Source organism: Dama dama, chromosome 23 (genome assembly GCF_033118175.1).
Source record: "Dama dama isolate Ldn47 chromosome 23, ASM3311817v1, whole genome shotgun sequence".
Lineage (NCBI taxonomy): Eukaryota > Metazoa > Chordata > Mammalia > Artiodactyla > Cervidae > Dama > Dama dama.
The window spans coordinates 78584207-78610674 of record NC_083703.1 but is presented as its reverse complement, the minus strand read 5'-3'; the positions used below and the strand labels follow the sequence as shown (position 1 = coordinate 78610674).

Sequence of the window (26468 nt, the reverse complement as noted above, 5' to 3'; positions counted from 1 at the left end):
GGGTTTTTTTTTTAATACCTTTGTTCTCCAACCAGGGATCGAGTCCAGGCCCTGGCAGTGAAAGTTCCGAGTCCTAACGACTGGACTGGCAGGCATTTCCCTCTTGTCCATCCTTACCCCCGAGCTCAGAATAGTACTGGTGCACTTGATGTTAAATGAAAAGGGGAAAAGTTATCTAGTTCAAATCCCATCTGACTGCAAAAACCTACTAGCTACAAGAGAAAAGTGAGTTTCAAAGAATAAAAAGATCTGAGTCCTGTAACGGCATGGGTGGACACCTGTCATATTCTCAACAGTCTATCTACTGAAAAACCTTTCCCTAATTTGAAAAAAAACCTGGGTTAAGAGTTCTGCCTCCCTACTGTAGACGTCAGACTTCAAAATCCCAGTGGCTCTTGTGACTAGGATAAAGGCATGTGAGCAAGCTCTGCTCACCAGAAACACCCTCAAAAGACTGACTCAGAACAGAGCCAGTGCCAGGGCCCAGTCGCTTCCGTTGTGTCTCTTTGCAACACTATGGACTGTAGATCTCTTCTGTCCATGGGATTCTCCAGGCAGAATACTGGAATGGATCACCATGCCCTCCTCCAGGGGCTCTTCCTACCCAGGGATCGAATCCATGCCTCTTCAGTTCAGTTCAGTTCAGTCGCTTAGTCGTGTCTGACTCTTTGCAACCCCATGGACTGCAGCACGCCAGGCCTCCCTGTCCATCACCAACTCCCGGAGTTTACCCAAACTCATGTCCATTGAGTCAGTGACGCCACCCAACCATCTCAGCCTGTCGTCCTCATCTCGTCCATGTCTCTTACGTCTCCTGAATTGGCAGGCGGGTTATCACCAGCACCACCTGGGAACAGCGATGTGAAGCCAAATTTGTTTTCTGGCCCCTGAGCTGTGGTTGAGAAAAACATCTTACTTCTGCTTTATTGACGACGCCAAAGCCTTTGACTGTGTGGATCACAGCAAACAGTGGAAAATTCTTAAAGAGATGGGAATACCAGATCATCTCACCTGCCTCCTGAGAAACCGTATGCAGGTCAAGAAGCAAGTTAGAACCAGACATGGAACAACAGACTGGTTCCAAGTTGGGAAAGAGGTATGTCAAGCTTGTATACTGTCACCCTGCTTATTTAAGTTATATGCAGAGTACATCATGAGAAATGCTGGGCTGGAGGAAGCACAAGCTGGAATTAAAATTGCCCAGAGAAATATCAATAACCTCAGATATGCAGATGACACCACCCTCATGGCCGAAAGCGAAGAGGAACTAAAGAGCCTCTTGAAAGTGAGAAATGAAAAAGCTGGCTTAAAACTCAACATTCAAAAAACTAAGATCATGGCATCCGGTCCCATCACTTCATAGCAAATAGATGGGGAAATAATGGCAACAGCGACAGACATTTTCTTGGGCTCCAAAATCACTGCAGATGGTGACTGCAGCCATTAAACAAAGATGCTTGCTCCTTGGAAGAAAAGCTATGATAAATCTAGACAGCATATTAAAAAGCAGACATTACTTTGCCATCTACTCAAAGCTATGGTTTTTCCAGTAGTCATGTATGGATGTCAGAGTTGGACTATAAAGAAAGCTGAGCGCTGAAGAATTGATGCTTTTGAACTGTGGCGTTGGAGGAGACTCTTGAGAGTCCCTTGGGCTGCAAGATCTTTTTCACAATTAGTAAGTTATCTATTTTTGGCTGTGCTGGAGCGCCTCAAACTGGTGGCTTCTCTTGTTGTGGAGCATGCACTCTAGGGAGTGCGGGCTCGGTAGATGTGATGCCTAAGCTTAGCTGCCCCAAGGCACATGGAATCTTCCCAGACCAGGGATCGAACTTGTGTCCCCTGCATTGGCAGGCAGCTTTTTAACCACGGGACCACCAGGGAAATCCTGGCCTACGATGCTTTGAAACTTTAAAAATTGTACTCAGAGATGCAAACATTTTACATTTATATCTGTGATTTCTGACAATTATAAGCTTGCATACATCAATCAGCTGGAGAAGAGAGGCTCCCTTTGGATATGTGGATTGCCTCTAATATATACTCATATGCCACATGTTCACTTTTAATTTCATTGTGTATGTTGGAAGTTGGGCAGACTACCTGCCATTTCATGAAAATGCTGTTGTGTAAGAAAACAAACATAAAATGCTAGAATAGATTAAAAAATAGAAAAGGTAAATTAAAGGGAAGTGATGGGGAGGTGCTCTGTAGGTGTAGTCTCAGTCATGCAGGATGGGGGCTTCTGGAATCTGGTGCCAGCACATGCATGTAGCTGACAATACTGTTTGTACACATGGAGACTGTCAGGAGGGTGAAATCTATGTGTTTGTTTGCCACAATTAAAAAAAAAAAAAAAAGGAATTCACAATGTTAACAGAAGAAAAAAAACACGTAAGAATGCAGAAAAAGCATCTGATGAACTCAATGAAAACTCTTAGTAAACTATAAATAGAAATTTAATCTGAGAGAGGTTATTTACTTACAGTAAAGCAATAACAGGTAATATTGGTCAAATATTCAAAGCTTTTCACCCGAAATTGCGAAGGAGAGAAGAAATGTTTATTATTTCACGTTAATATTGTATTTGGCATCCTGGCCACACAGTAAAGCCAAAAATTAAAGTAACAGGTTGAACATGGAAAAAAGGACAGGGAAGGGCAGAAAGTTGGGACTTGGACCTTAAGATTTCAAAGCAAGCCACACAATACAGTTTAGAAATTTCTATTTGCACAACAAAAGGTGGAACCTGAAGCTAAACCTAGAAAAAACATCAGTGATTTATAAAAGAAACTGACAAACTACAAAGATGGCTTCTATCTTACTAGACTGTAAGTATCTTACTTGGCTATTAATTTGAAACAATAAAATGACCACGTTCCAGGTAATCTGCATTTTAACGTTTAAATAATTTACATTTTAAATATTGATTTCTCTATAAAAGGGGTCCCGGAACTCCGGTCCTGGTTGGTGGCTTGTTAGGTACCGGAATGCAAAGTGGAGAGGTGGGTAATGGAAACCGAAATTATCCGACCCCCCTCCCCAAACATGTCTTCCATGAAATCAGGCCCTGGTGCCAAAATGGTTGGGGACCACTGCTCTAAAACTTGTTTTAGCATTTGAAGTAGAAATAACATCCAAAAAATGCCTTACCAAACAATAAACTGAGCTTAACTATTTTATCTGTAATCAATTAAGTTTACTACACCTTTCCAAGCATTAAAATGTACAATTTAAAGAGCAAGTAAACTTGGGAGCTTGCTGGGACGTTCTATCGGGGAAGCACAGCTACTCCCAGGCCCTTTACTGAAGACCCGTCCTCCTCCACCAGGGATGGCGGTCCGGTTTCAGTGAGGGCACAGCTTCAGGAGAAACGCTCATGACAGCGATGGAGGAGGAAGGAGACACCCGCCTAGCTAGCCAGGTCAGTCGCACCAACCCTGGCGATCAAAGGGGCGACGGGTGTTACAACCAGATCGCCCTCACATCCTGAGAAGCTTTTTATTTGGGGGGGGTGGGGGGGAGGAGAGGGAGGGGGCAGCACAGGCAAATGACCTGAATTCAAATCACAAAGCCCTGTCACTTACATTGTATCTCACCAGTTCAAGACACCACTTGCAGCAAGTGCTGCAAACACAAGACAGTTCACAGGAACAATGTTATCACCCCTTAATAACGACATCATTCGATAAATTACAATTTAAAAGATCCTTATAAAAAGAAGTCCACCTAATCACAGGTACTGTAGAATCCCAGACTCTTCCATACATACTGGGAAAAACAAATGCAAATAAATAAACGTCAAGAAACTTTAGGTAACATGGCAACCCACAGCCTTCGCTGGTCAGACTCCACCGGCCACCTCAGTACTGCGGGAACGTTCCATCGATTTTGGCAGCCCAGGCCATGAGGCCCCCTACAACGTCCTTAACTGTTAAAGAGTCTAAGTCTTTCCAGGACTGCAAGACCCTCACGGCTTTCTGGGAATCGTTGCCCAGTTTGCAAATCACATAAATGGGGACAGACGCCCCTTCCTGTGCGCCCTGCTTCCCTTCCCGGATGGCTTCTCCCAAGACTTTCAGGCTCTCCGCATCCCGCCGTTCCAAACGTTTCAAAGGGATGTGCAGGGCGTGAGGCAGACGACAGATGTCCACCTCCACTTGAGGCCTGACGTCCAGCAACAGGTGGGGTAACCCAGAATCCAGAAGTCGCTTATAGTCCATGACAGAAATTCGCTCCTCCGGGCTGAGCAGCCGGAGGGAGCGGCACTTATCCGTGGCCGAGGAGCCGCAGAAGCTTTCATAGTCCTGCAGGTCTGTCACGGTGGGCTGCTCCCCGCAGGCGGCACAGTCGGGCCTGCGCCTCCGCAGTCGGATACAGCGGAAATCGCCTCGGAGAGCGTCAAAGAGCAACAGGCGGCCGCTGTAAGAGGGGCCCAGGCCCGCAGCAGTCTTCAGCACTTCCAGCGCCTGCAGGCAGCCCAGGACCCCGGTCACCGCGCCGAGCACCCCGCCATCCGCGCAGTTGGTCACCGTCTCCGCCGGGGGTGGCCGGGGGAACACGCAGCGATAGCAAGGCCCCCCGCCGTAGTGGTAGACCGTGAGCTGGCCCTCGAAGCGCAGCGCGCTGGCGGACACGAGGGGCCGTCCGGCGAGCACACAGGCGTCGCTCACCAGGTAGCGGGTGGGCGCGTTGTCGGAGCAGTCGGCCACCACGTCATAACGGCGGACGAGGTCCAGCGCCGTGGCCGGCGTCAGCGCCTGGGCGTAGGGCACGCACTCCACCGCCGAATTGAGGCGGCGCAGGGCGGCGGCCGCCGAAAAGACCTTGGCCTGGCCGGCCAGGGCCTCCCCGTGCAGCACCTGGCGGGGCAGGTTGCTCGCTTCGACCACGTCGTAGTCCACGAGGCCCAGGCGGCCGACGCCGGCCGCGGCCAGGTACTGCGCCAGCGGGCAGCCGAGCCCCCCGCAGCCCACGACGAGCACGGCCGCGGCCGCCAGGCGCAGCTGCCCCTGCACGCCGAGCTCCGGCAGCACGAGCTGCCGGCTGTAGCGCCGGATCTCCTCTCGGGACAGGGCGGCCCTGGGAGGCAGGGGCGACACCGGAACCAAGCGCGCTGACTCCTGCCCCGCCGAAAGGGCCGCCGCCAGCCTCTGCTTCAGGGAACTCAGCTCCTCCTCACGTTGCGCGACTTCGGCCTGCAGGGCCAGCACTTCCTCCCCGGCCGCCATGCCCGGCCTCTTTCCGGAAGTCGTCGTGAAAGGCATTTCCGTTTCCGGCTTTTCTTCGTCGCGAGGCCGGAGTAAACCAAAACAAAAACTATATGGAGCTTGAGCAAAGGTAATAAATAGATCCGCATTTCTTGCGCCACACTCAGATTCAGTTTTAAAGATTCACAAGTTCTGACTGTTTCCAAAGGAACCGCGAAACGAACCCTAGGAGGACTAGAACTCGGCCACATAGACCAGCCCCCCCCTTCACAGGATTTGGTCCGGTCCAACCCGTCACCTTCCGCTCCGTGTGACGTCTTTCCGCTTCCGACCTGTCGCGCAGTTCCGCCATGGCTGCCGAGGAAGCGAGTCGTAGTTCTCCTAGGTCTCGGCGGGAGCCGAAGGGGCGCGCCCCGCGGCAAGACAAGTATTCGGTGCTTTTGCCCACTTACAACGAGCGCGAGAACCTACCGCTCATCGTGTGGCTGCTGGTGAAGAGCTTCTCCGAGAGGTAGCGCGCTGGGCCGCCCTCCCCGAGGAATGAGATGAGCTGGCTTTCCGGGCCTGGGTGTCGGCCGTTGGCGGCTGCGCGAGGCGGCGTTGCCCGGCCTTTCTTCGGCCCCCGCGGGAGAACCTGGGGAGGACGTCGCCCTGCGAGGAAAGCAGGGGCGGATTCTTCTGCGCTTCTCTTCGGGTCTCAGATTCTTAGTCCCGCCCTTGGGTTTTATGAAGCACGTCTTTATTGTACACTCTCCGATAGCCGTCTGCCCGTCTTTTTTTTAGAAGGGCTGGCCACCGTTTTTAATGCCCGCGGGTCCGAAAACCTGACTCGCTTCTCCCTCATCTAGACGATCGGGCGCTGTGGCCGGAGCCGGGACTCTGAGCGAGCCCGCTGTCTCCCGCCCCCGTGCCCAGGGCTTCTGTAAGCGGGAGGTTTGGGCCCTGTGTTTTAGGGAGCTGCTTCTGGGCTGAGCAGACCTTTTGGAGAAGGCAGAAGGGCAGACTCGCAGGTGGATGTTTGATGTGATTGTTTAAAAAAAAAAAAAAAAATAACTGGCAGGTGTTGGTGTTGAGCTTGAAAATGTTAAACTTTTTTTTTTTTTTTTTTCTGTCTTCAGAAAATTCTGGTATCAGTACGAATTACCTTGTTTTGGGGATCATGTGTAAACCTTTGATCTTTAGGTATCAGCACATACAAACTTAGCAAATAACAGTGCTTTGAAAATTAGATGATATCATATATCTTTCATTTTTCCAACCGGGTGCTCTCAAGCGAGTACGCGTTATTTCCAGACTTTTTTGTTTTTCCTCTTTTGACTTTTGTTTTACAAATGAGAACGGAGACTTTTTTCCCCGACGTATTTGTAGTAAGTGCTCCTTACACATTCTTTCTTTTACTAGTATTCCGGAGATAAAGTCTTCGCGGTGGAATTGCTGAGTCGACAGAGATGTGCTTAAGATTGATAAAAAAAAGTAAAGTAAAGTAGCTCAGTCGTGTCCGACTCTTTGCCACCCGATGGACTGTAGCCTACCAGGCTCCTCTGTCCATGGAATTTTCCAGGCAAGAGTACTGGAGTGGGTCGCCATTTCCTTCTCCAGGGGATCTTCCCAACCCGGGGATCAAACTCAGATCTCCCGCATTGCGGGCAGACGCTTTACCGTCTGAGCCACTAGGGAATCCCAAGATTCCCACTCCTACTAAGGTTGGTAGTTAATGCCAAATTGCTGTCAAAAAAAAAAAAAAAATGTACCAGCTTAGAACTCTGCAGCGTTTATCAGAGGGGACCTTTTTCCTCACGAACGAGCCAGCGGTATTAAGCGTACATTGTGGGAAATGCAGATTAGTGAAAAACACTGCTGTTTGATTATAATTATCTTCACATTCATGGCTTTTCAAAGTTTTTATTCATGGCTTTTAACTTTTTTTTAAAGTTATGTTTTGATTTCTCAAACTCTTTTCCAAGTTAGAGAAATTGTCACATAACTGATCTTGTTCCGTCTTGTTTTATGATTATACGATATTTGCTCTGTTCTTTGATGTAGTGCAGTTTATCTTTAGTAACTTCCGGGTGGAGAATGAAGTTTAATAGGGAACAACTGTTTTCTTTTCAGATGGCAGTCAAATTACCTAAAGTCCGCTCAGCTTGATTCGTTTAAGCTACCTCTTCCTCAGGTGGTCTTGGTGCTTTGAAGTGTAGAGGAGAATAATTTTGCTTATGAATGACTCCATTTGTTTATGAATTATCTCAGCACCACAAATAGAATCAACATCTTAATTTGTTTTGACTTGTGAAGCACTGCCCAGATTTAGTGCCCTGTGGGGAACTGAAGTCGTCTTTCCTGTTAGAGAATAGATAGACCGGGTTTTGCTTTCTTCCCAGTGTGCTGGGGGCTGACTTTTTTTTTTTTTTTTTAAAGCATTGTAACAGTGGAATGTGTTTTCTGGTTGTTTTCCTTGCATTTGTTTCTTAAAGCAGGACCAGAGGAAACATAATGTTGTGTTATGAGGGTTTATCTGTACCTCCTCTTTCCCCATAAGTTTCCCAGTAAAGTTAAAAAGAATGTCTTTTTTAAAGGGGGTGGGGAAAGATGTGATGGTGAGCACAGGTACAGCCGAGTATTATGCTGACTTGTTTTTGAGTGCAGACTATCACCTGAAGTTAATGAGAACTATAGAAAGACCTTAGTTCAGAAGCACTGACATCTTTTGTAGCTGTGCTTTTTATTTGATAGTGTGGGGTAATGGGTACAATTATTTGGAATAGTGGTATGAAAGACTGTCACCATCCTCAGGTGGAGTTTTTTTAAGGGTGTAATAAAATCAAATTCCTGATTATGTTATTTAAATCTCTTGAGGGTTAAGTTAAAAACAATAATCATCCAGAGCTACTCGGCTGACTAGATACCTTTTAAATGTATTTTTGAAATAAAATTCCCAAGTGGATAAGTAAAATTTCATATGATACCCTATCATATATAAATTTATGATCAATAATTTTTTTTTAACGAAAGGATATGTTTTATGTGAGAATTTTAACATCTCAGGACTGTATAGTAGCATTTCCAGCAGTCCGGCCCAGCAATAGGCAAGAGTTGTTCTTGCTGGCCCCGGGGCACCCGCAGGCTTCCCTTGTGCCCCAGGTGGTAAAGAATCCACCCGCAATGCGGGAGACCTGGGTTCCATCCCTGGATTGGGAAGATCCCCTGGAGAAGGGAAGGGCTACCCACTCCAGTATTCTGGCCTAGAGATTCCATGGACTGTATAGTCCACGGGGTCGCAAAGACTTGGACATGACTGAGTGACTTTCACTTTCACTTTCACTTACATAGTTTGGAAGTGACATACTGAATATTTGACATTTATTTCAATTGATAATTGAAGTTTTCCTTGGTAATTAACATGGCAATAGATTTCCACTTATACTAGGGAGGAGTTAGTGACTTTTAAATTGTTTTTTCATTTGAGACTACTGTCTCCAAGCAATACAAATTTAAATTTTTTTTTATTATAGTGGCTTCAACTATGAAATTATAATCATAGATGATGGAAGCCCAGATGGAACAAGGGACGTTGCTGAACAGTTGGAGAAGATCTATGGGTCAGACAGAATTGTAAGTCATTTTTCTATCATGTCAGTTACGTTTATATGGGGAAAGATGATAAATGAACAGTGCACAGATTCCATCTGTCTGGAAACTGAAAAGATAAAGAGCAGTATATATGCTTGGGATTTAGATGCATTTTCATTGTGCTTGAGGTTTTACATACCTTTGGTATTTTGAGTCATTGGTAGATTTATAGCAGAACAGTGGGCCTTTGGATGAACTCTTTATGTTTGACTCTGCAAATCAGTTTCCTTGAAGGGCAGAATTAAAGCGTGATACTGAATTCAGAAGGAGTATTATAGAACTGGGGATTTCCCTGCTGACTCAGTGGTAAAGACAATCCTCCTGCCAGTGCAGGTAGACTTGGGTTTGATCCCTGTGTTGGGAAGATCCCCTGAAGAAGGAAATGGCAAGCCACTCCAGTATTCTTGTCTGGAAAATCCCATGGACAGAGGAGCCTCTTGAGCTGCAGTCCCTGGGGTCTCAAAAGAGTTGGACACAACTCAGCGACTAAGTAACAATTTTTAAAACTAGGTTGCAGTTAGTAATGTGTACCTTGATCTTTCTTGCTCACTTTCTCTCGGTATTTTCCTACTTTCAGTAGAGGATACTGTCTGCAGCTAAAAACTTGTAGCTGGGAAAGGTGACTGATTGTTTTCATGTGAAACATGATTTTTCAAAGAACTTGGCAGTTTTATTTTATCTGTAGGATAGTCTTGTGGAAATAGATTGACTTTCTGAGTCATAAACTTTCTCACTGTACCTTAAAGCCTGTTCTACGGGAGTAACTTGGGCCGATGTAGAATTCATTTTATAGTTGCTTTGTTGTTTTTATTTTTAATCACTGGTTTGGCTTAATCAATGCTGGAGCAGATTTTTTTGTTTACTTCAGCTAATTCTTGGACCAAAAACAGTTAAATCCCGATTTAATTAGAAAATGCCACTTTAGACACTGAGTATTTTGTAATTCACATAGACCAGAATTTCTTGTTCTTGGCACTACCAACTTTGGGACCTGAGGGGTCTTTGCTGTGAGGACTGTCCTGTATGTTACAGGATGTTCAGCATCAGCCCTGGACTTTACCCTCAGGATGCAGCAGCAACCCCCCTCCGGAGTGCAGCAACCAAAAATACCTCTGGGCATCGTCAGATGTCCCTTTGTGAGCAAAAGAATCCCCTCGTGCTAAAGAGAACCCATTGGTGTAGGCATAAAGAAGTCTCTTGGAGAACCTTTATTGATACTTGTATTTCAAGAAGTAGCAATTAAGCATCATAAACAATAGACTCTGAGTCCACATATTCTTAATTAATCCCAATAATGAAATAATCTCTGTGCTGTCAGAGGAGATCTTAATGAGAAGAATTTAAAAGAAATGTGTTACACTCTCTTTTTTTAAATTTATTTGGCTGTGACAGATCTTAGTTGTGGCATGCAGGTTCTAGTTCCCAGACCAAGGATTGAACCCAGGTCCCCTGCATTGGAAGCTCAGAGCCCTAGCCACTGGACCATAGCGAAGTCCCAGGAAATGTGTTACACTTACGTACAGTGTAAATCTCTGCTGTGCTAGAGCTTCTTCCATCTCACAGACACGACTCACAGAACTGTCACACCTCAGTCCTCTGAGTATTTCCAGATGTACTAGCTTACAGAGGAGATAAAAATGAAATGAAAACTTGGATGAAAATCTTAAGTTTTTCATCCTTCTAGCAGTGACTTTTGATAATGGTTGATTAATATTTTCGGCCAACAGTTCCTCAGTTCTCCTTTTACAGATTCTGGGCCAGCAGCACTGATTCACGTAATGCATGGAGTATTCTCATTATGTGCTTCCGTGTAGCCTGGACTCATCAGCCTGACAGAATTCTGAATGCTTTTATCTTCCAACCTCAACCTTGAGGTGTGATTGATTGTGCCTGCTGAATTGACCTCAAATTCTAAAACAACATGGTCTTCAAAGAATTCCATCAATCTGATAAAATTTAAAATGATGAGGGAAAAAGTAGCATTTACTGTCATGCTTTCCATGGGCTCATTATTGCCCAAATTATTGCTCAAATTGCCTACTCATTATTTTATCATTTTTAGGTCATTTAAGAAAATTACTGGGTGTGTGTATATATGTGTGCCAATAAGAAGCTATGCCAAAGATGGTACTTGCTTGCTTTTTGGGTCACATAAGTATATTTAGTTGTTGGGGGGGGTGGGGGGAATTGAAGAAAAATAGGAACTATCTTACAAAATCTCAGATAAAATATTCATAGATGCTTTGTTAGCTAGCCTTTCAAACTGGCTGGAAGGAACATTTCAGCAGTGAGAGGAAGATGGAGCTATTTAATATAAACCTTTGAAAGTCTGAAAATTATAAAATTATTCTTTGAAAAGAAGTTTTTATTTTAAGCCAAAACAGGGTTATAGAAAATCTAAAATAAACTTTAAATGAGTTTGATGAGGTCAATATTTTGACGGTAACCATCAAGCACAGAATCAGATAAAACCTGACACGTCATTTTATTTTGTTTAGTGAATTGTAATTATCATAGATGATTGATTGAATGTCTAGTTCTCTTGTATATAAGAGCTCATCAGGTAGGAATCTATTTTATCTATCTTTGTTCCTCCTTTAGACCTACAGCAGCTTGCACGTAGTTAAAAAGTATAACCTGTTTGAATAAAATTGAAAATACTTTGTTTGGAGGTTTGCATTCTGAGGCAGTCTGCCTACCTACTGCCCAGTGCAGTGGGGTGGGTAGGAAATGCTCAGTGGTGAGTCTTCGTGCCGTACACTCAGAAACTTGGTGTCAAACATTGGCATTCTACTTTTCCAGGGATTTAGAGAAAAAAGGGAAAAACTAAGTAAGTCAGGGTTTATATGTGCACCAGAAAGTGTAGAAAGACTGACTGACAAACAATAAGGAGAAAGAAAAACAATCTTTTAGGAATATAACCTGAAATCATGTGAGTGGACCAATAATAGAGAGTGAGATACGGTCATCTAAGCATAAAATCAAGATAAGTTGCTGGAATAGCAACATTTAAAGTCAAAGAGGGAATTGAGAATACAAGTATGGTTATCAAATATTCCAAAAAGGTATAAGTGAGTTAAATCCTCAGTTTCCTTAGGAAGGAATCAATAGATGCTGCTTAAAATGATAAATCAAGTAATAGACCAAAAAAAACATTGTTTTTTGGTGGATGGGGCGTGGAGTTTAAGATTTTGTCTGGGGGGGTTTGGGTAAAAATGTTACTTTTCCTTAAAAGCTGTTAAATTATACTTACTTTGTTACTAAATGCATTTTTTATTTTGGAAAAAAAAATGTTAGGCATATTCTGCTTTAAGTTCTAATAAATGCAGCTGTATTTTGAGCACTCATTTAAAAAGTTTTTATTAGATTTTCGATTATTTGTGTTAAAATGCCATTTCTTATCCTTACAGCTTCTAAGGCCACGGGAGAAAAAGTTGGGACTAGGTAAGCAGAACCTCTCCACCCTACGCCCCCCCCCCATACCTGCTCCTTACCTTGGTAAGATTTCCCATGTGTAGTTTCCCAGTTTGGAACAGGGCCAAAATACAGTGACCGCCTATGATGGTTTTTAATGATCTTAATGACATTTAGTTGGTTTAACTTGAATTGCCTGTATCAACCAAGGCTGTCTTAGGAAAACAGAAACTATTGTAAGTTTTCAATATAAGGAATTTAATATAGAGAATCTGGTTACACTGGTGAAGGAATTGCTGAGAAGCCAAATGGAAGAGTGAGGCTACTCAGAGATTAGTAGCTGCTGGAGGTCACTGCTACTCCCCTGGGGCTGGAGCAGCGATGGAGGAGCTGGTGTTTTTAGAACCAGGGACTGGGTTTGCGTGCCTGGAGGAGCTAGAATGGTAGAGTCAGGGATACCTGGCGGAAGTGGGCGCCGTGGAGGGAGTCTGGTCCACGCTGAGAGGCAGAGTGGGGGGAGGACTCTTGGACTTTTCCCCTTCTGCTTGAAATCTCCCTTCTTCCTGTGCTTCCCAAAGCTGTTTGGAAATCAGTTGACAAGCGAACAAATATAGTACCCTGCGATATATTTAGAACAGAGAAGGGATCTAAGGGCAAACATTTGGACCAGCACACTGCCTTAGCTGTAAGTCCATGAACATTTCTTTAAGTCAAACGTTTTTAAAAGGTATTTATTTATTTTTTTTAAAAAGCTGTTCTGGCTTTACAGTGTAAGAGGTTATAGCAAATCTCAAATGAACTCAGTCTCATTCTGAGATAAAAACCTTGAATGCCTTTATTTCTGTTGTGGGTCACAGTTGTTTTATGTTGAAAAGTGTTATTATTACTGAAAAATTGGGGGAGCATGGAGGAAGCACAGTCCTCGGAAATTGAGTATCTGTTGTCCTGAAGATCCTTGATTTCATGGGATGATCAAATGTTCTGAATATCTGAATCCAGAAGGTTCTTCGAGATTGAAGTAATCTTGAAACTGCCCTGAAAGCCACCAAGAATTATTAACCAGTCAGTGGCAATCCAAAAACCTATAGATAGTCACTTCTTAACAGAAGTCAGAAGAGTTCAGCCTTGCTAATAAGATACTGTGTTGGATTAGGGCTAGAGAACGCAAGAATTCCTATCTCCTGTTCCTGACCATTTACTCTTACCTGCCAAGTCCCTGAGGAACTTTCAGGCATGAGCGTGGCTAAGTAATTGCTAGCTGCACCTTTGGTCCCAGACAGAGGGCTCTTGTGTACCAGGCTTACAGTGTGGAAGACACTCCCGGGGTGGCTTGTGATGGAACGAGCAGCAGCAGAGAAATGGGTTAGGTGGGGTCCAGGCATCACAAGACGGTGCCCAGGACTAAAGAGATGATGGTTCAGTGTCAGCTTTAGAGGACTAATGGATGCTTTTCAGAGAGGCTTAGCAGTTTCTTCCCTGTTTAGATGTAGACCTCAGCATTTCCAGTGACTTCCTTTAATGGATACAGATGTCTTCATTTTTAGGAACTGCATATATTCATGGGATGAAACATGCCACAGGCAACTACATAATCATCATGGATGCTGACCTCTCACACCATGTAAGTGGTATGTTTCTTTATTAGCTATTTATTATAGTCTTAGCCTATTTTACTGACCTACTGTTTATTCTTAATTTCAGCCAAAATTTATTCCTGAATTCATTAGGTAGGTATTTCTAATATTTGAAAGAATTATGATTCAAGTCATTTATATTGATTTTTTACTTCATTTTTCATTCATTAAAATGCTCATGCTGTTTTAAGTTTGCTATCAAAAATAAAACCAGTGTATAGATTTGAGGCATGTGAATATAGTTACAAGACTAAAGGAAGTATTTTAGGGGCCCTGAGAGGACTAACTGAAAAATAATCCCTGTATTATCTAATTCTATAAACACTATAGAAAATTTCTATAAAGTATAGTTAATTTCCCTGTTAAATGGAATTAAACCTTGCATCAAAAGGGTAGAACCCTATGAATAGATGGGGAATGAATGCCAAAATCAGGAATCTGTCAAAATAATTCGTTTATCATATTAACAAAGAAGGCAGTCTGATTAAGTCTATAGGTGCTAAAGGGTATGTCATAAAATTCACTATCCATTTCTTCTTAAAATTTTAGTATAGAAATAGAAGGAAATCACTTAAACATACTAAAGACAACCTAGTCCTAAGTCAGGGGTGTCTTACCTTTTTATTCTTTGCTGCACCGCATGGCTTGGCAACCCATTCCAGTATTCTTGCCGGGAGAATCCCATGAAAAGAGGAGCCTGGCGGGCTACAGTCCATGGGGTTGCAAGAATTGGACACAACGTAGCGACTAAACCACCACAGCTTGTGGGATCTTAGTTCCCTGACTAGGGATTGAACCTGGGCCCTCAGCAGTGAAAGCGGGAGTCCTAACCACCAGTGAATTTCCCCATGAAACTCGTACCAAATGGTGAAATGTTGAATTAATTTTCAATAAACCTCATCAATGACTGTAGGTGTACAGGATATCATTAAACACGGAAATTTTAAGTAATGTTGTAACATAAGAATTTAACATATATCAGTAAAGGGTACAAAATTCTATTTATTTACAGGTAATGTAAAAATATTTCTGGAAAATCCAAGAGACCATGACACCTTTCAGAAAAAGAACTTGGAAGCTGTTCTGAACATAAACTAAATAGAAAAACAGTCAGATCATGTCATTCACCTGTTTAGAACACTACCAGGAGTTCTGTGAACACATGGAAAATCCACTTGCCACTCAAACCACTCTGAAGTGGCCCCTGCCTTGCAATCTGAACTCATCCTCTGCCCCCCGACCCTTTGTCTGAAGTGCTGTCACAGCTCCTTAATGCCAACTACTTCTCCTCTGATCTCTGCATAAAGTCACCTCAGAAATACCTTCTCTGCTTAGATCACCAGTACCCAAAAACTCCTTTGACCTGATAAGGCAGTGGAACCAGTGGACTAGAAAATGGGTGAAAGATGCAAACAGGCCATATGTAGAAGAAATCCAAATGGCTAATAAACCTAAGAGAAGAACCTCACCCTGGGATGTAGTCAGGGAAATGCAATTAAAATAACCATGTGTTACTATTTACTACCCATTAGTTTTTCAAAATTAAAAGCCTATGAAGCAATACATCCAGCACTGATAAGATGGTAGAAAATGGACACAAGTGTTGCTGGAAGAAGTGTGAGTTACTGCAGCCTTTTCAGAAAGTAATTTCTTGTGATATCTGTTAGAATTAAAAATACTTACGAGCTTTGCTTTAGCAATTTTATTGAAAGCTCAGTGGTTTTTTTAAATTGATAGCTAATTTATTTTTTCTACAGGAAGCAAAAGGAGGGTAATTTTGACATTGTCTCTGGAACTCGCTACAAAGGAAATGGTGGTGTATATGGCTGGGACTTGAAAAGAAAAATAATCAGGTATATACATACAGAAAATGTGCTTATGATTTCTCTTTTAGTGTAACTATTAGAAATAGGTTTTTAACAAGTATTTAGATTAAATTACCATGTGGGGTTTGTGAAATCAGATTGTGACTTCCAAAAAATATTCCCAGGTAGCTTCTTACCTATGATTTTTCTAGAGTATTTTATTTTGGATGCTTTTCACTTGGGGAAAATCTGCATAAACCTTTCATAGAAATGATCTAATTCAGCAAAATTTATTCTGTGTGAACCTTCAGCTCTAAGTGAATTATTCATCTATTTTTGGACTAAATATATAACTTTTCAATATTTTTCTAATAATTTAAGATACATCATGATTTCAGCTTTTATGAAGAAACAAAAGTGATGAAGCTTTGGAGGCAGACTTGGGTTAAAATCCTGATTCTGTCATTTAAATTACCTTGCTTATCTTACCTTTTCTAAGCTTTATTGTCCTCGTGATGAAATGGAAGTAAAACAAGCTGGTTAAGTTTTCTGTTACAGTGTAACAGACTATCCCAAAGCTGAGTGACTTAAAACAAATTTATTATTTCTGTAAAGTCTTTGGTTTGGCTACTGGCTCCTCTGCTGACTTTACCTGGGCTCATTTATGCCGTTTCCTTCAGCTTGAGGGTCAGCTGTGCTGGAAGCTCCCAGACGGCCTCATTCACTTGTTTAGCAGTTGGTGCTGGTCGTTGACTGGGCCCACCTCAGTTCTCCTGCATGTAGCCGCTCGCCTGGAAAGCTGCATCAGCTGCTTTACATGGCCTAAGGACGCCACCCAGAAGCACCACAGCTGCAGCTGCAAGCACTCTGAGTCCTGAGCTCTGGGGCTAACACCACTTTAAATTTTGGTCAAAGCAAGCTTGTAATCAAGGGATGGGGAAATAGAATCCCCCTCTTGATGGGAAGACCCACAAAGAATTTTTGACCATATTTGGTCTGTCTCACCTAGGTTGTTGGAGAGAGATGTTTCTATCTTTAAAAGATCTACCTAGCTTATTGCTTTTTGTGTAACAACATAACTTTATATAAATTCTTACTAATAGTACTTTTTATCACTCATTCCTATCAAAGGTTCTGTTAGGTTCAATTTTGCCTCTTAACTGTGAAACTTAAAACATGTAAAAAGCCTCAATCTTCAGTGAAATGAAGGGGTTAGAAAAATGAGCAGTTTTCATTCCTTCTGAGGATTGGAATCATGTAGGAGGAAATTATACACATCTGCTCCCTATTCATCCTCCCTTCCTTTCTTGTGTGTACACACATTGGAGACCATTTGAATGGATCTCCAGGGATGGTGCAAAAACTTCAGTATTTTTCACAGGTTCCCAGAGGATTCTGTTGTGCACCCATGGTTGAGACCAACAAGTCAGTGATCTCTCAGGCCTCTCTGAATTTGGTCATTAAAACTATTATTTAAAATCAGGGAGTCCCAGTGAGAGACAGTTTACAACTTTTGGTTGGATCATTTAGTTGTATTGAGTTGTATCCATCATGGCTTGTTAATGTCTGCACTGACTTTATAGTAAAAACGGCTGAGAAAGATTATGTATCACTTGCTCAAGGTCTCATTTTTATAGTCCAGAACCGGAATTTGAACCCAAGTCTGTGACTCTTGCTGTATTTTGATTATTGTTGTTCAGTCATGTCCAACTCTTTGGGACGCCATGGACTGCAGCATTTTGGTTAAAGACCCCAATTTTAAAATGCATTACCTTGAATAGATGTATAATGTATAAATATATACATACGCATGCACACATACACATAAATACATATACTCTCACATTCCTTGGGTCAGACTCATTTTGTGGGATAAACTATGTCTTGGAATTTTTTTGTAACGATTAGAATCAAATTGCCGGGGCAGCGGGGTATGTTTTTGTTAGCCATTATCCCAACTAGATCCCTAGCCGTGAATTTTATATGAAATAGGCTCTTCTGAGCAGTGCCTTGGTGGTTCTCCTGGCCTTGGAGAGAAACTTTTTTCCACGCTGCTTCCCTGCCACCGTCCTCCCTCCAGAACAACTAGTTTTCTGAATCTGAGCACACTAAAATAGCCGCAGTGCCAGTCATTTTTTCCAAGTGTACTTTACATCTTTTTGAAATGTTAATAATAGCTATTAGTCAGTAATAGCTTATAATTGATTTGACACATAGTTGTGCTTGAAGCACAGACCCTAAAGTCATTGTTAGGGGCTGAATGTTTCCGAATTCATGTGTGCCTTACCCTGGGAGTGTTGGTGTTCGGAAATGGGGTTTGGGGGAGGTAATTAGGTTTAGATGAGGTCCTGAATGTGGGGCACTGTTTGGTGGAATTAGGGCCCTTTGAAGAAGAAACCGGGAAAGCTTGGCCTTCCCTACCCCCACCCTGAGCTCCTACACACTCCACGTGAGCACACACCAAGAAGGCACCATTTGGAGGCTGGGAACAGGATCCTCACCAGGAACCAAGTTTACAGCACCTTTATCTTGGACTTTTCTGCCTCCAGAACTGTGCGAATTGAGTATCCGTTGTTTAAGTCACCCAGTCTGTGGGTTACAGAAGCCCAAGCAGAGGGAGCAGTCTCAAGAGTGGAACCTGCGGTTGGAAACAGCCCTCCCTTGGTGATTTGAATCTGAAAAAGCAGCTCGAAATCCCTGATAGATCACTTTTCCTGTCTTGACAGATGTTTGTAATCTAAGTTATGACTATTGGAGAATATGCAAGTGGAGTTAAAAATCTATTACCATTCTTACCCTGCTAAGAATGACTGGTGTTTGGAGAATGACTGTTTTATAGGTCATCTCCATATGTCACATTCAAAGAATAAAAAATACCTATTTTCTGGAAAAATGAGAACTGTCAGATCTCCTTTCACTGACAAATCCTTGCTTTGTTGCATTTTTGAAATTAGTATAGCATTTTTAGCGTTGTGCACTTGGCTGTATTTCTTTCATGTAGAAACTGTATTTTATAAAGAAAATCTTTCTTTGACAGCCGTGTGGCCAATTTTATAACTCAGATTTTGCTGCGACCAGGAGCGTCTGATTTAACAGGAAGTTTCAGGTACAGTGAAAACTTACAACTATATGTTTTCTACTATTTATGATTTCTTGCCTAAATCTCCTGTTTTATAATGACTTATTTTAAAGAAACTCTTTTCATTTGTATCCCATTTTTGTTCTGGAACACTAAAAAAGGCAGATTGAAGTTGCTTAGAGGTGCTAATGAAGCCTAAGCATCTTCTTAAGGGAAAATACTGTACTTTTTAAAGAGCAGGAAAGATAGGTTGGTGTGCCCAAAGTTACTATCACCGCTCAGCCCTTGAGAGGCCTGAGGTGACCACTAACTGTTCATTCAGAACATAACTTTTTGTCTAAATGGTGCAAAGCCTCCTGCTAGGTCCTTGGGATTTTAATTTCTGAAACTAAAATGTCTCTTCATCTACTTTAAGGTCCAGACTCCATGCATTAGTTAATATATCATATTACTGTGTGTATGCTTCTATCCATTAAATGTTGATTCTTCTGACCTTTGATGGAATGCATGTGGGCATGCTCAGTCATTTCAGTCGTGTCCGACTCCTTGCGACCCTATGGGCCATAGCCCACCAGGCTCCTCTGTGCACGGGGTTCTCTAGGCAAGAATATTGGAGGGGGTTGCCATGCCCTCTTCCAGAGATCTTCGCGACCCAGGGATCGAACCCTCATCTCCTGCGTTGGGAAGCCAGTTCTTTCCCATTAGCGCCACCTGGGAAGCCCTTGTTAGAACACACAAATACAGAAGTTAGGAGCCTGCTGTTGAAGGTAATGGGTACTTCTATTGCAGCTGCAAGTCTGTTGGATAGCAGTTTAGAGACAGTAAGAGAGAGTCAGAAGTGAAGAGAGGAGCCATCACAAATTAGAGGTCAGATAATGAAAACGAAACCTCTCTAGAATTAAAATGTAAGTTGTTTTGAAAGCAGTTTGGTGTATGAAAGATAGCTACAGATCCATACATATATCCTTCAGTTCCACACTTTGAGGCAAATGAATATATGAAGCCCACATGTGTTACAATGATTTTGAATGAAGACCCAGGGTAGCTTCATCGGTTGTGGAGATGGGGACTTTGCTTTGGGGCCTAGTTCCCCTAGTTACTTCATCACCTAGTGCCTTCTCTCATAGCTTTCTGAAAAACTACAAGAAAAAAAGGGAGAAATTGCTGCCTTTGTATGTACTGAGGCTCAGGGGGAATTGTTTTTTAACCTCAGTGACTCTAAAAACACAGCTCCTGAAGACCAAGATTGAGTTCACCCATAGGACCTCCCAGCTCCTGTCTGTCTTTGTAAACCTGATGAGCTTTGCCTTTGGCCTGCAGTCCATCTAAAGTTAAGAGGTGCATTCACCCATTTTAATTGTCTGACTGTGACGTCATTACTGATAGCGGATTCCCACCAGTATCGCCTCAATCTTGTGATCCCTACTTCCTGTCTTTAACTTAACCAGGCTTAACCTAGAGGGACTTAGTTTATCCCAGGAATTTATTTAGATCTCAGGAAATAGAAACTGCCTAGATACTTAAGAGGAATCACCTGATAATTACTTCTTTCTTGTTATTGAGTTTATGTTGTGCTTCATCATCTATCAACTCTGTTGTCCCAGTATTTGAAACAGTTTCTTCTTTTTCAACTTTAAAAATAAATAATAAGAAAAATTTTGAAACTACAAACCATGGGTGGTTTTGTTCCACATGATTCACTTTACCATATTTTAATAATTTCTAATAGTGTGATAGGAAGATAACTCTTTAAAAGATACTAAGGATTCATTTTCACAATTGTCCTAAATTATTTACCAAATATTTTTATGGCCTTTCCAGTTCAAGACAAATGTATCATAATCATCAACTGTGAGAACTTTCCTGTAGACAAATGGCCAGTGAAAGTTAAGTTTTTATAAATACCAGTGAATTTTTGGAAAAGTCAGGATACATGTAGGCATGTATATTTATCCAGGTGTTCATATACATTTTAATTTCTTATAGGTTATACAGAAAAGAAGTTTTACAGAAATTAATAGGAAAATGTATTTCTAAAGGCTACGTCTTCCAGATGGAGATGATTGTTCGAGCAAGACAGCTGAATTATACTATTGGCGAGGTATGTAGTGTCAGTTCCTCATAAAGAAATCATAAGGTTTAGACTTTTTATAATAAAAGCTTAATTTTCATAAACTACTAAATAAATGTGGAAGGCTTCCAGGTGTCCATGCAAAAGAGTGAAAATTCACATTCTTTTAAAATTAACATATTTGACGTACCAAGATCTAAAGCTTAACAGAAGGCAGTATTCCCTTTTAAATAAATAAAAGTGACTGGTATCTTCATCCTTGCCTTTTCTTCTGACCACTCAGCATCATGGTCTGTCTGCTGCTTTTCCCCTTGTCTCGGCCATTAGCCACCCTACTTAAAAATGAATGGTGAGGGACTTCCCTGGTGGTCCAGTGGCTAAGACTCCCTATTTCCACTGCAAGATGCACAGGTTTGATCCCTGGTAGGGGTACTAAGATCCCACGTGCCACGTGGCCAAAATTAATTAATTTTTTTTTAAAAAATGCATGGTGAATCCCTTTTGTCTATGGTCTATGAATAAATGAAAAGGGCAGGAATTGGAGGAGCAGTTTAACTGGAATGCTACTGCTTTTGTGGAAGTTGTAAGATTTTTAGCTTCGTGCTAAAATAGCGACAGCTAAACTTGATGTTGGAGAAGGGGATGGCAAACAACTCCAGTATTCTTGCCTGGGAAATCCCATGGACAGAGAAGTGTGGTGTGCTAGAATCCATGGGGCCACAAAGAGTCGGGCATGACTGAGCAACTAACACTAAACTTGATGGACTACTGGAGAAAATTCAGGCCATTTTACTTTTGGAGGATAATTTTTTCTTGAAGCTTGAGTAAACCAACTTAATACAGGATCAGTGCCTTTCAAAACAGTAGATCTGGTTCATATGACCTATTTTAAGATAATAAAATGCATGTTATGTTTAGTTTTGAAGACTTGGAGGTGCCGGTGGTTACTGTAAGAATCCATAATTTGCACTTACCTTGAAGGACTTGCTAGCAGAGGAACAATCTTGTTTCTGTTGTATGAGTAATTGTTGTACACCTGCTATATTTTTCTCATATTTTTGAAGACTCACTTAACATATATTTTTTTAACTAGGTTCCAATATCATTTGTGGATCGTGTTTATGGTGAATCCAAGTTGGGAGGAAATGAAATAGTCTCTTTCTTGAAAGGATTACTGACTCTTTTTGCTACTACATAAAAGAAAGTTATTCATTTATACTTAATCATGTTCAATTCAATTTAAACATGGAAAAAGCCTCGTTGCTGAATTTTATAAAATGTACTCTTAGAACATAAATTATAAGGTAAGGCAAGTCTATCTTCTGGAGAAACTCCATTTTATATGTCAAATTAAATTAGAAAAATGAGCAGTGTTGTCAATTTTCGTTTACATTTTGCTGTATTAAGACCTATAAATAAAGGTATATGGAATTTCTGCATAAAAATACTGCTGCTTTCATTAAAGTATATAAATGCAGGATTTCTTACCTGGGAAAGATATTGAAAAAGACTGAATTCATACCTAATACATGTCAGAAGTAAGATGAATGCTAATTACACTCATGAAATATATATATGACTGTTTCCATATGAACTGAAAAATACACCCCTCTGCTTGCTCTTTTACAGTGTACCCCAAATTTCTTAAACCAGATAATACATTTAGAGTACAATTTAAATTTGGGTCTTTGCAACTGTTGACTTGATAAAGCATTTCACGTGTCAGAGCAAGTCTGTTTAAAATACATATCGTGCATTGGAAGCAACAACATTTTATTGCATAGTTGGTTTTTTTCTCTTCTGGGCACAAACTTCTTTCAGTAAAGAAAAACATTGATGACATTAAGGCATAAATCTAGCTGCTGTGATAATTTTTATTTTTTGACCAGGCCATGAGGCCTGTGGGATCCTACTTCCCCAACTAGGGCTTGAACTGGAGTCCCTGGCAGTGAAAGCCCCACGTCCTAACCACTGGACCGCCAGGGAATTACCACCAATTTTTAAACAACTGTTTTTTCCCTCAGAATAATCTGTTTCCATGTTATTTCAGGACCCTTAACAAAGCATACATCTTCAGTAATATGAGTGAATCCCCTAGGTGTCTTTTGAGGAAACTGTTCCGGAAGTTAAAAGGTGGTTCAGTAAAGCCAGCACAGATTACTCTGTTTACCCATTTTAAGTAGGTATTGCAAATAAGATCAATTTCCAATTATAACATAGCTTTTAGATCATGTAGTATCTTTTAAAATTTTGAGTGAAACATACTTTGAGCAAATAAGCTTAAAATCAAGTTGACTTTTCATTTACAAGTAAAAGGGAGAGGCACCTCTAAATGAAATAAACATATCTAGCGGACAGTGTATTTTCCTAGTTTAATTTGGCTGCTAAAGCAATTTAAAATCTGATTTTTCCATTTGCATTCCTAACAGATCTTACCAGAAATGAATACCAGAGTATACAACCTTTGGTGTCATTTTGAACACTACCTATTCCCGTAGTTGAATCATAGGACATGTTCTAATAAGGGCCAGTAGTATTGTGTTTCCCTTTTGTGCAGAGCTGAATAGCTGGCCCACCGTGGACCCCTCTCTTTGGGGAAATGACTTCTGTCATCACTGATGATAACTAGAAAATTTATCATCACTGATGTAAAATTAGTTTTAAGCTAACATAATAGAAGTAATTTTTTGTATGTTTTCTTTTTCATCTAAACCCAAAGTTAAATCTTTATTGTCAGCTATGTGGAGCAGAGATTAAAGAACCACCTCAGAGAACTCACTACTGAAGTATTGCCTTCTTAGATGTCACTGGAGTAGGTTAGGTACCTTTTGCCTTTTTTAGTCTTTTGATTCTTACTCCTACAATCATTACAACAGTTATCACTGTTGGAATTTACTGTAAAGTATTTGGGCAGTGAAAACTCACCATTTGGAAGTTATTAGAAAAGAATCTGGACTATTTAGATGCATTTTTGTAGTAAATCTGGTGACTTAAACACTAAAATCTTTTTAAACATTTGCATGTGAATCCAGCATCGCTTTTTACTTTGTAAATGGGGCCAAGGATGAAATCCAGATGTTCTCCATTTGTATTGGTATTATCTGTGTATGAATCTAAGTATGGTATCTAAAAAAAACTAAAAATTATTTTGTTTATTTCATATTAATAGTTGCTAGTGTCTTCTGCCAACATGTAATTAGATTCCTCATCTTTGTCTCTAAAATCAAACTGTTTTCAGTGCCCTCCCCCCCCCCCCCCCCACTTTTTAATAGAACTTTTTCCAGCTATTGTTTTCCCTTGAAGTACTGATTTGGCTTTTAAAGATATATTTTATCACAATTTCAGAAATGAATGGAATACTGAGTTGGATGAAACAGCTTGTTAAACCTGCTAACTGAAGCCTTAGACAGTAAGGTCTATGTAACCATAATTTGTACTGTTTTCAATTAAGTCAGCTTTGGGGATGTTACCTATTGTTTGAAACTTAATTTGAAATTTAGAGAAACAGCAAAATAAGTGTAAGATGTACAGAGCACATCTTAACGGGTTTGGTTAATTCCTCACAATAGACATTATTGTTTAGTATGTTTAGCGGATGATAGACACTCATAGGCACTCAACTATAAAAGATGGGCTCAAGAATGTTGAGACGATGTGTTGGCTGGGGTTGGCCTAAGGCTTCAAAGGCCTCCATTAATGACGTCCTGTGCTATTCAAATTGTGGGAGCACTTAACAGTGACTGTCTTTGGGACTAGTCTGGTTTTTCCAAGGATCTTGTGGAGGCCCACTGGCAACATCATTTCTCATCCTTGGGCTCACTAGTCCAATGGCCTCAAAAAACTAGGGACCCCATTTGTTTTCTTCAGGCCAAAGAGAAGCGCCCGTCACTGATTTGGAAGAATGCCCTGTCCCCAAGCAACAGCCGGCCTTCTGTAAAACGCAGGCCTGTCCACTGAATAGCCCACCCCACCGGCAAGGGGTCAAGCACCCATGAGTTGGGTTGCATCTCAGGTCGGTGTGTGAAGCACGAGGCCCTCACGCCTCCTCTAAGGCAGGAAGTGTCGGGCATGGCAGGCCAGGTGTCCTGGGCTTCCTTCTGCCAAGCCCAGGAGCGCGGGCTTCCCAGCACGTGGAGCCGCGGGGCTGCCCACACGCCCCTCCCGCCAGATGTAGTCCGGGCCCAGTCGGGCCCGCGCAGGGATCCCCAGCTCGGCCACCTGACTGAGTGCAGGGCGTGCTGCGGCCCGCTGCTTGTGCCTCCGCCGTCGGCGCTGTGACCAGAGGAAGGCGCCCGCCGTGCACAAGGGCCATGGAAGCGCACTGCGGCCATTATCCGCGGCGCCTCCTAGTGGGTCAATGGTAAATCCTTTTGGCTCTCGCGAGAGCTCCCCCTCAGTGGGGATTATATAATTTCCCTTAGGCGGGGATAGGGGTGCTGATGCCACCCTCCCTCAGAAAAAGTTACGTGCAAGCACATATGGAAGTGAGAGTTGTCTTTGGGGGGCATGGGGGGAAGGGGTGCTGGCCCCCACTGCCCCCCCTACTTAGCTGGACAATGAGTCCTCTTATGCTAATGAGGTACTTACGTCACTTCCGCTCTTTCTCGGCCGCCATTTTGGCTAGGGCAGGTTCGGGGAGTCGCTCCGAGGCGCTTGTATTGTCTGCCGAGGGGAGACGCGGGATCAGCCCCCTCCCCCGCCCGTTGCCGCCGCCGCCTCCGCCGGCCCGGTCTCCCCTCCGCCGCCCGCCGGGATCCATGAACTGAACTCCCGCCCCCCCCCCCGGCCGCCGCCATCTTGTGCCCCCTCCCCCTCCCGCAGGCAGCGCTAAGGGGGATTTTGGCGTCTCCTCAGACACAGCTCCCTCTCTCGGTCCCCGCTGCTGAGAAGCGAGAGGAGCGCGGCCGCCACCGCCGCCCGCCTGCCCGCGCCGGTGAAGCCGCCTCTCCCACACCCTCCGTCTCCTCCCTCCGCCCCTCCTTTGTCTGCACCGCTCGACGACGCTGCTGCCGCCGCCGCCGCCGCCCGCGCGGGGACTGGAGGGATCCGCTCGCGCCGCCGCCGCCGCCCGCCGCTCTGCTGCGCCCGCCGCGCCCCCCGGCAGCAGCCGCGGCCGCGGCGCGAGCCGGACCCCGCCGAGGCCGCCGAGCCGGAGCGCGACGAGGCCCCGGGCGCGCCCTCGCCGCCGCCAGCGCCGTGCCGCCGCCATCCGCCCGCCGCCGCCGCCGCCGCCCGGCCCCCGAGCACGCCGGCCCCGCGCGCGCCTCGAGGCCGAGTCAAGGTAAGCCCGGCGGCCGCCGCGCGCGGACCCGCGGCCGCCCCGGCTCCCGACCCTCGGCCCGCGCGGCTCCCGCCCGCCGGCCCTGCGGGCGCATTGTTGTTGGGACCGCACGCGCTTCCTTTGCGCACTCCGGTGCCGACGGAGCGCCCGCCCCGGCGCGGACCGCTACCCGGGCTCTGCTCCGGGGTCCGGGCGCCTCCTCCTGCAGCCCGACCCCCCCTTCCCCGCCCCGCGAGCCCGCGGAGGCCGGCAGCCGCCCCGGCCGCCAGAGCTTTTGCCGCTAGTGGCATCTCCCTCCACCCCGCCCCCAGCGAGAACCGAGCTGCTCCCATCCTTGGAACCAA

General features: G+C 43.5%; 3 protein-coding genes and 1 long non-coding RNA gene across 7 annotated transcripts in view; 2 read left to right on the top strand and 2 right to left on the bottom strand.

Moving 5' to 3' along the window:
• Nucleotides 1–2441: 2441 nt before the first annotated feature.
• Nucleotides 2442–5400, bottom strand: MOCS3 (molybdenum cofactor synthesis 3). Its single transcript, XM_061127507.1, has one exon. The coding sequence runs from the start codon at nt 5265–5267 to the stop codon at nt 3864–3866; it is 1404 nt and encodes a 467-aa protein (XP_060983490.1). The 5' UTR covers nt 5268–5400; the 3' UTR covers nt 2442–3863.
• A 123-nt stretch (nt 5401–5523) lies between these two features.
• Nucleotides 5524–24004, top strand: DPM1 (dolichyl-phosphate mannosyltransferase subunit 1, catalytic). Its single transcript, XM_061127508.1, has 9 exons — nt 5524–5721; nt 8723–8822; nt 12251–12284; nt 13799–13875; nt 13956–13981; nt 15646–15741; nt 18731–18799; nt 20759–20873; nt 21937–24004. The coding sequence occupies exons 1-9, from the start codon at nt 5561–5563 to the stop codon at nt 22039–22041; spliced, it is 783 nt and encodes a 260-aa protein (XP_060983491.1). The 5' UTR covers nt 5524–5560; the 3' UTR covers nt 22042–24004.
• LOC133045221 (uncharacterized) lies at nt 19042–26396 on the bottom strand. Of its 3 annotated transcripts, XR_009690150.1 has the most exons (4): nt 26294–26396; nt 25431–25505; nt 20307–20403; nt 19042–19493 (listed from the first exon to the last, which is right to left on the bottom strand). It is a non-coding gene; the product is annotated as an uncharacterized LOC133045221 (long non-coding RNA). The 3 variants fall into 3 exon arrangements; XR_009690148.1 differs by lacking the exon at nt 20307–20403; XR_009690149.1 differs by lacking the exons at nt 20307–20403; nt 26294–26396 and adding an exon at nt 25835–25858.
• Nucleotides 20762–26468, top strand: part of ADNP (activity dependent neuroprotector homeobox) — a 36374-nt gene continuing 30667 nt past the window's right edge. The window contains exon 1 of one of the 2 annotated variants that reach the window (XM_061127506.1): nt 20762–20873. The gene's annotated coding sequence lies outside the window, so the exon portion shown is untranslated. Of the gene's footprint in view, nt 20874–26072; nt 26125–26468 lie in introns of those variants that run through there. The other variant, XM_061127505.1, reaches the window with a different exon arrangement.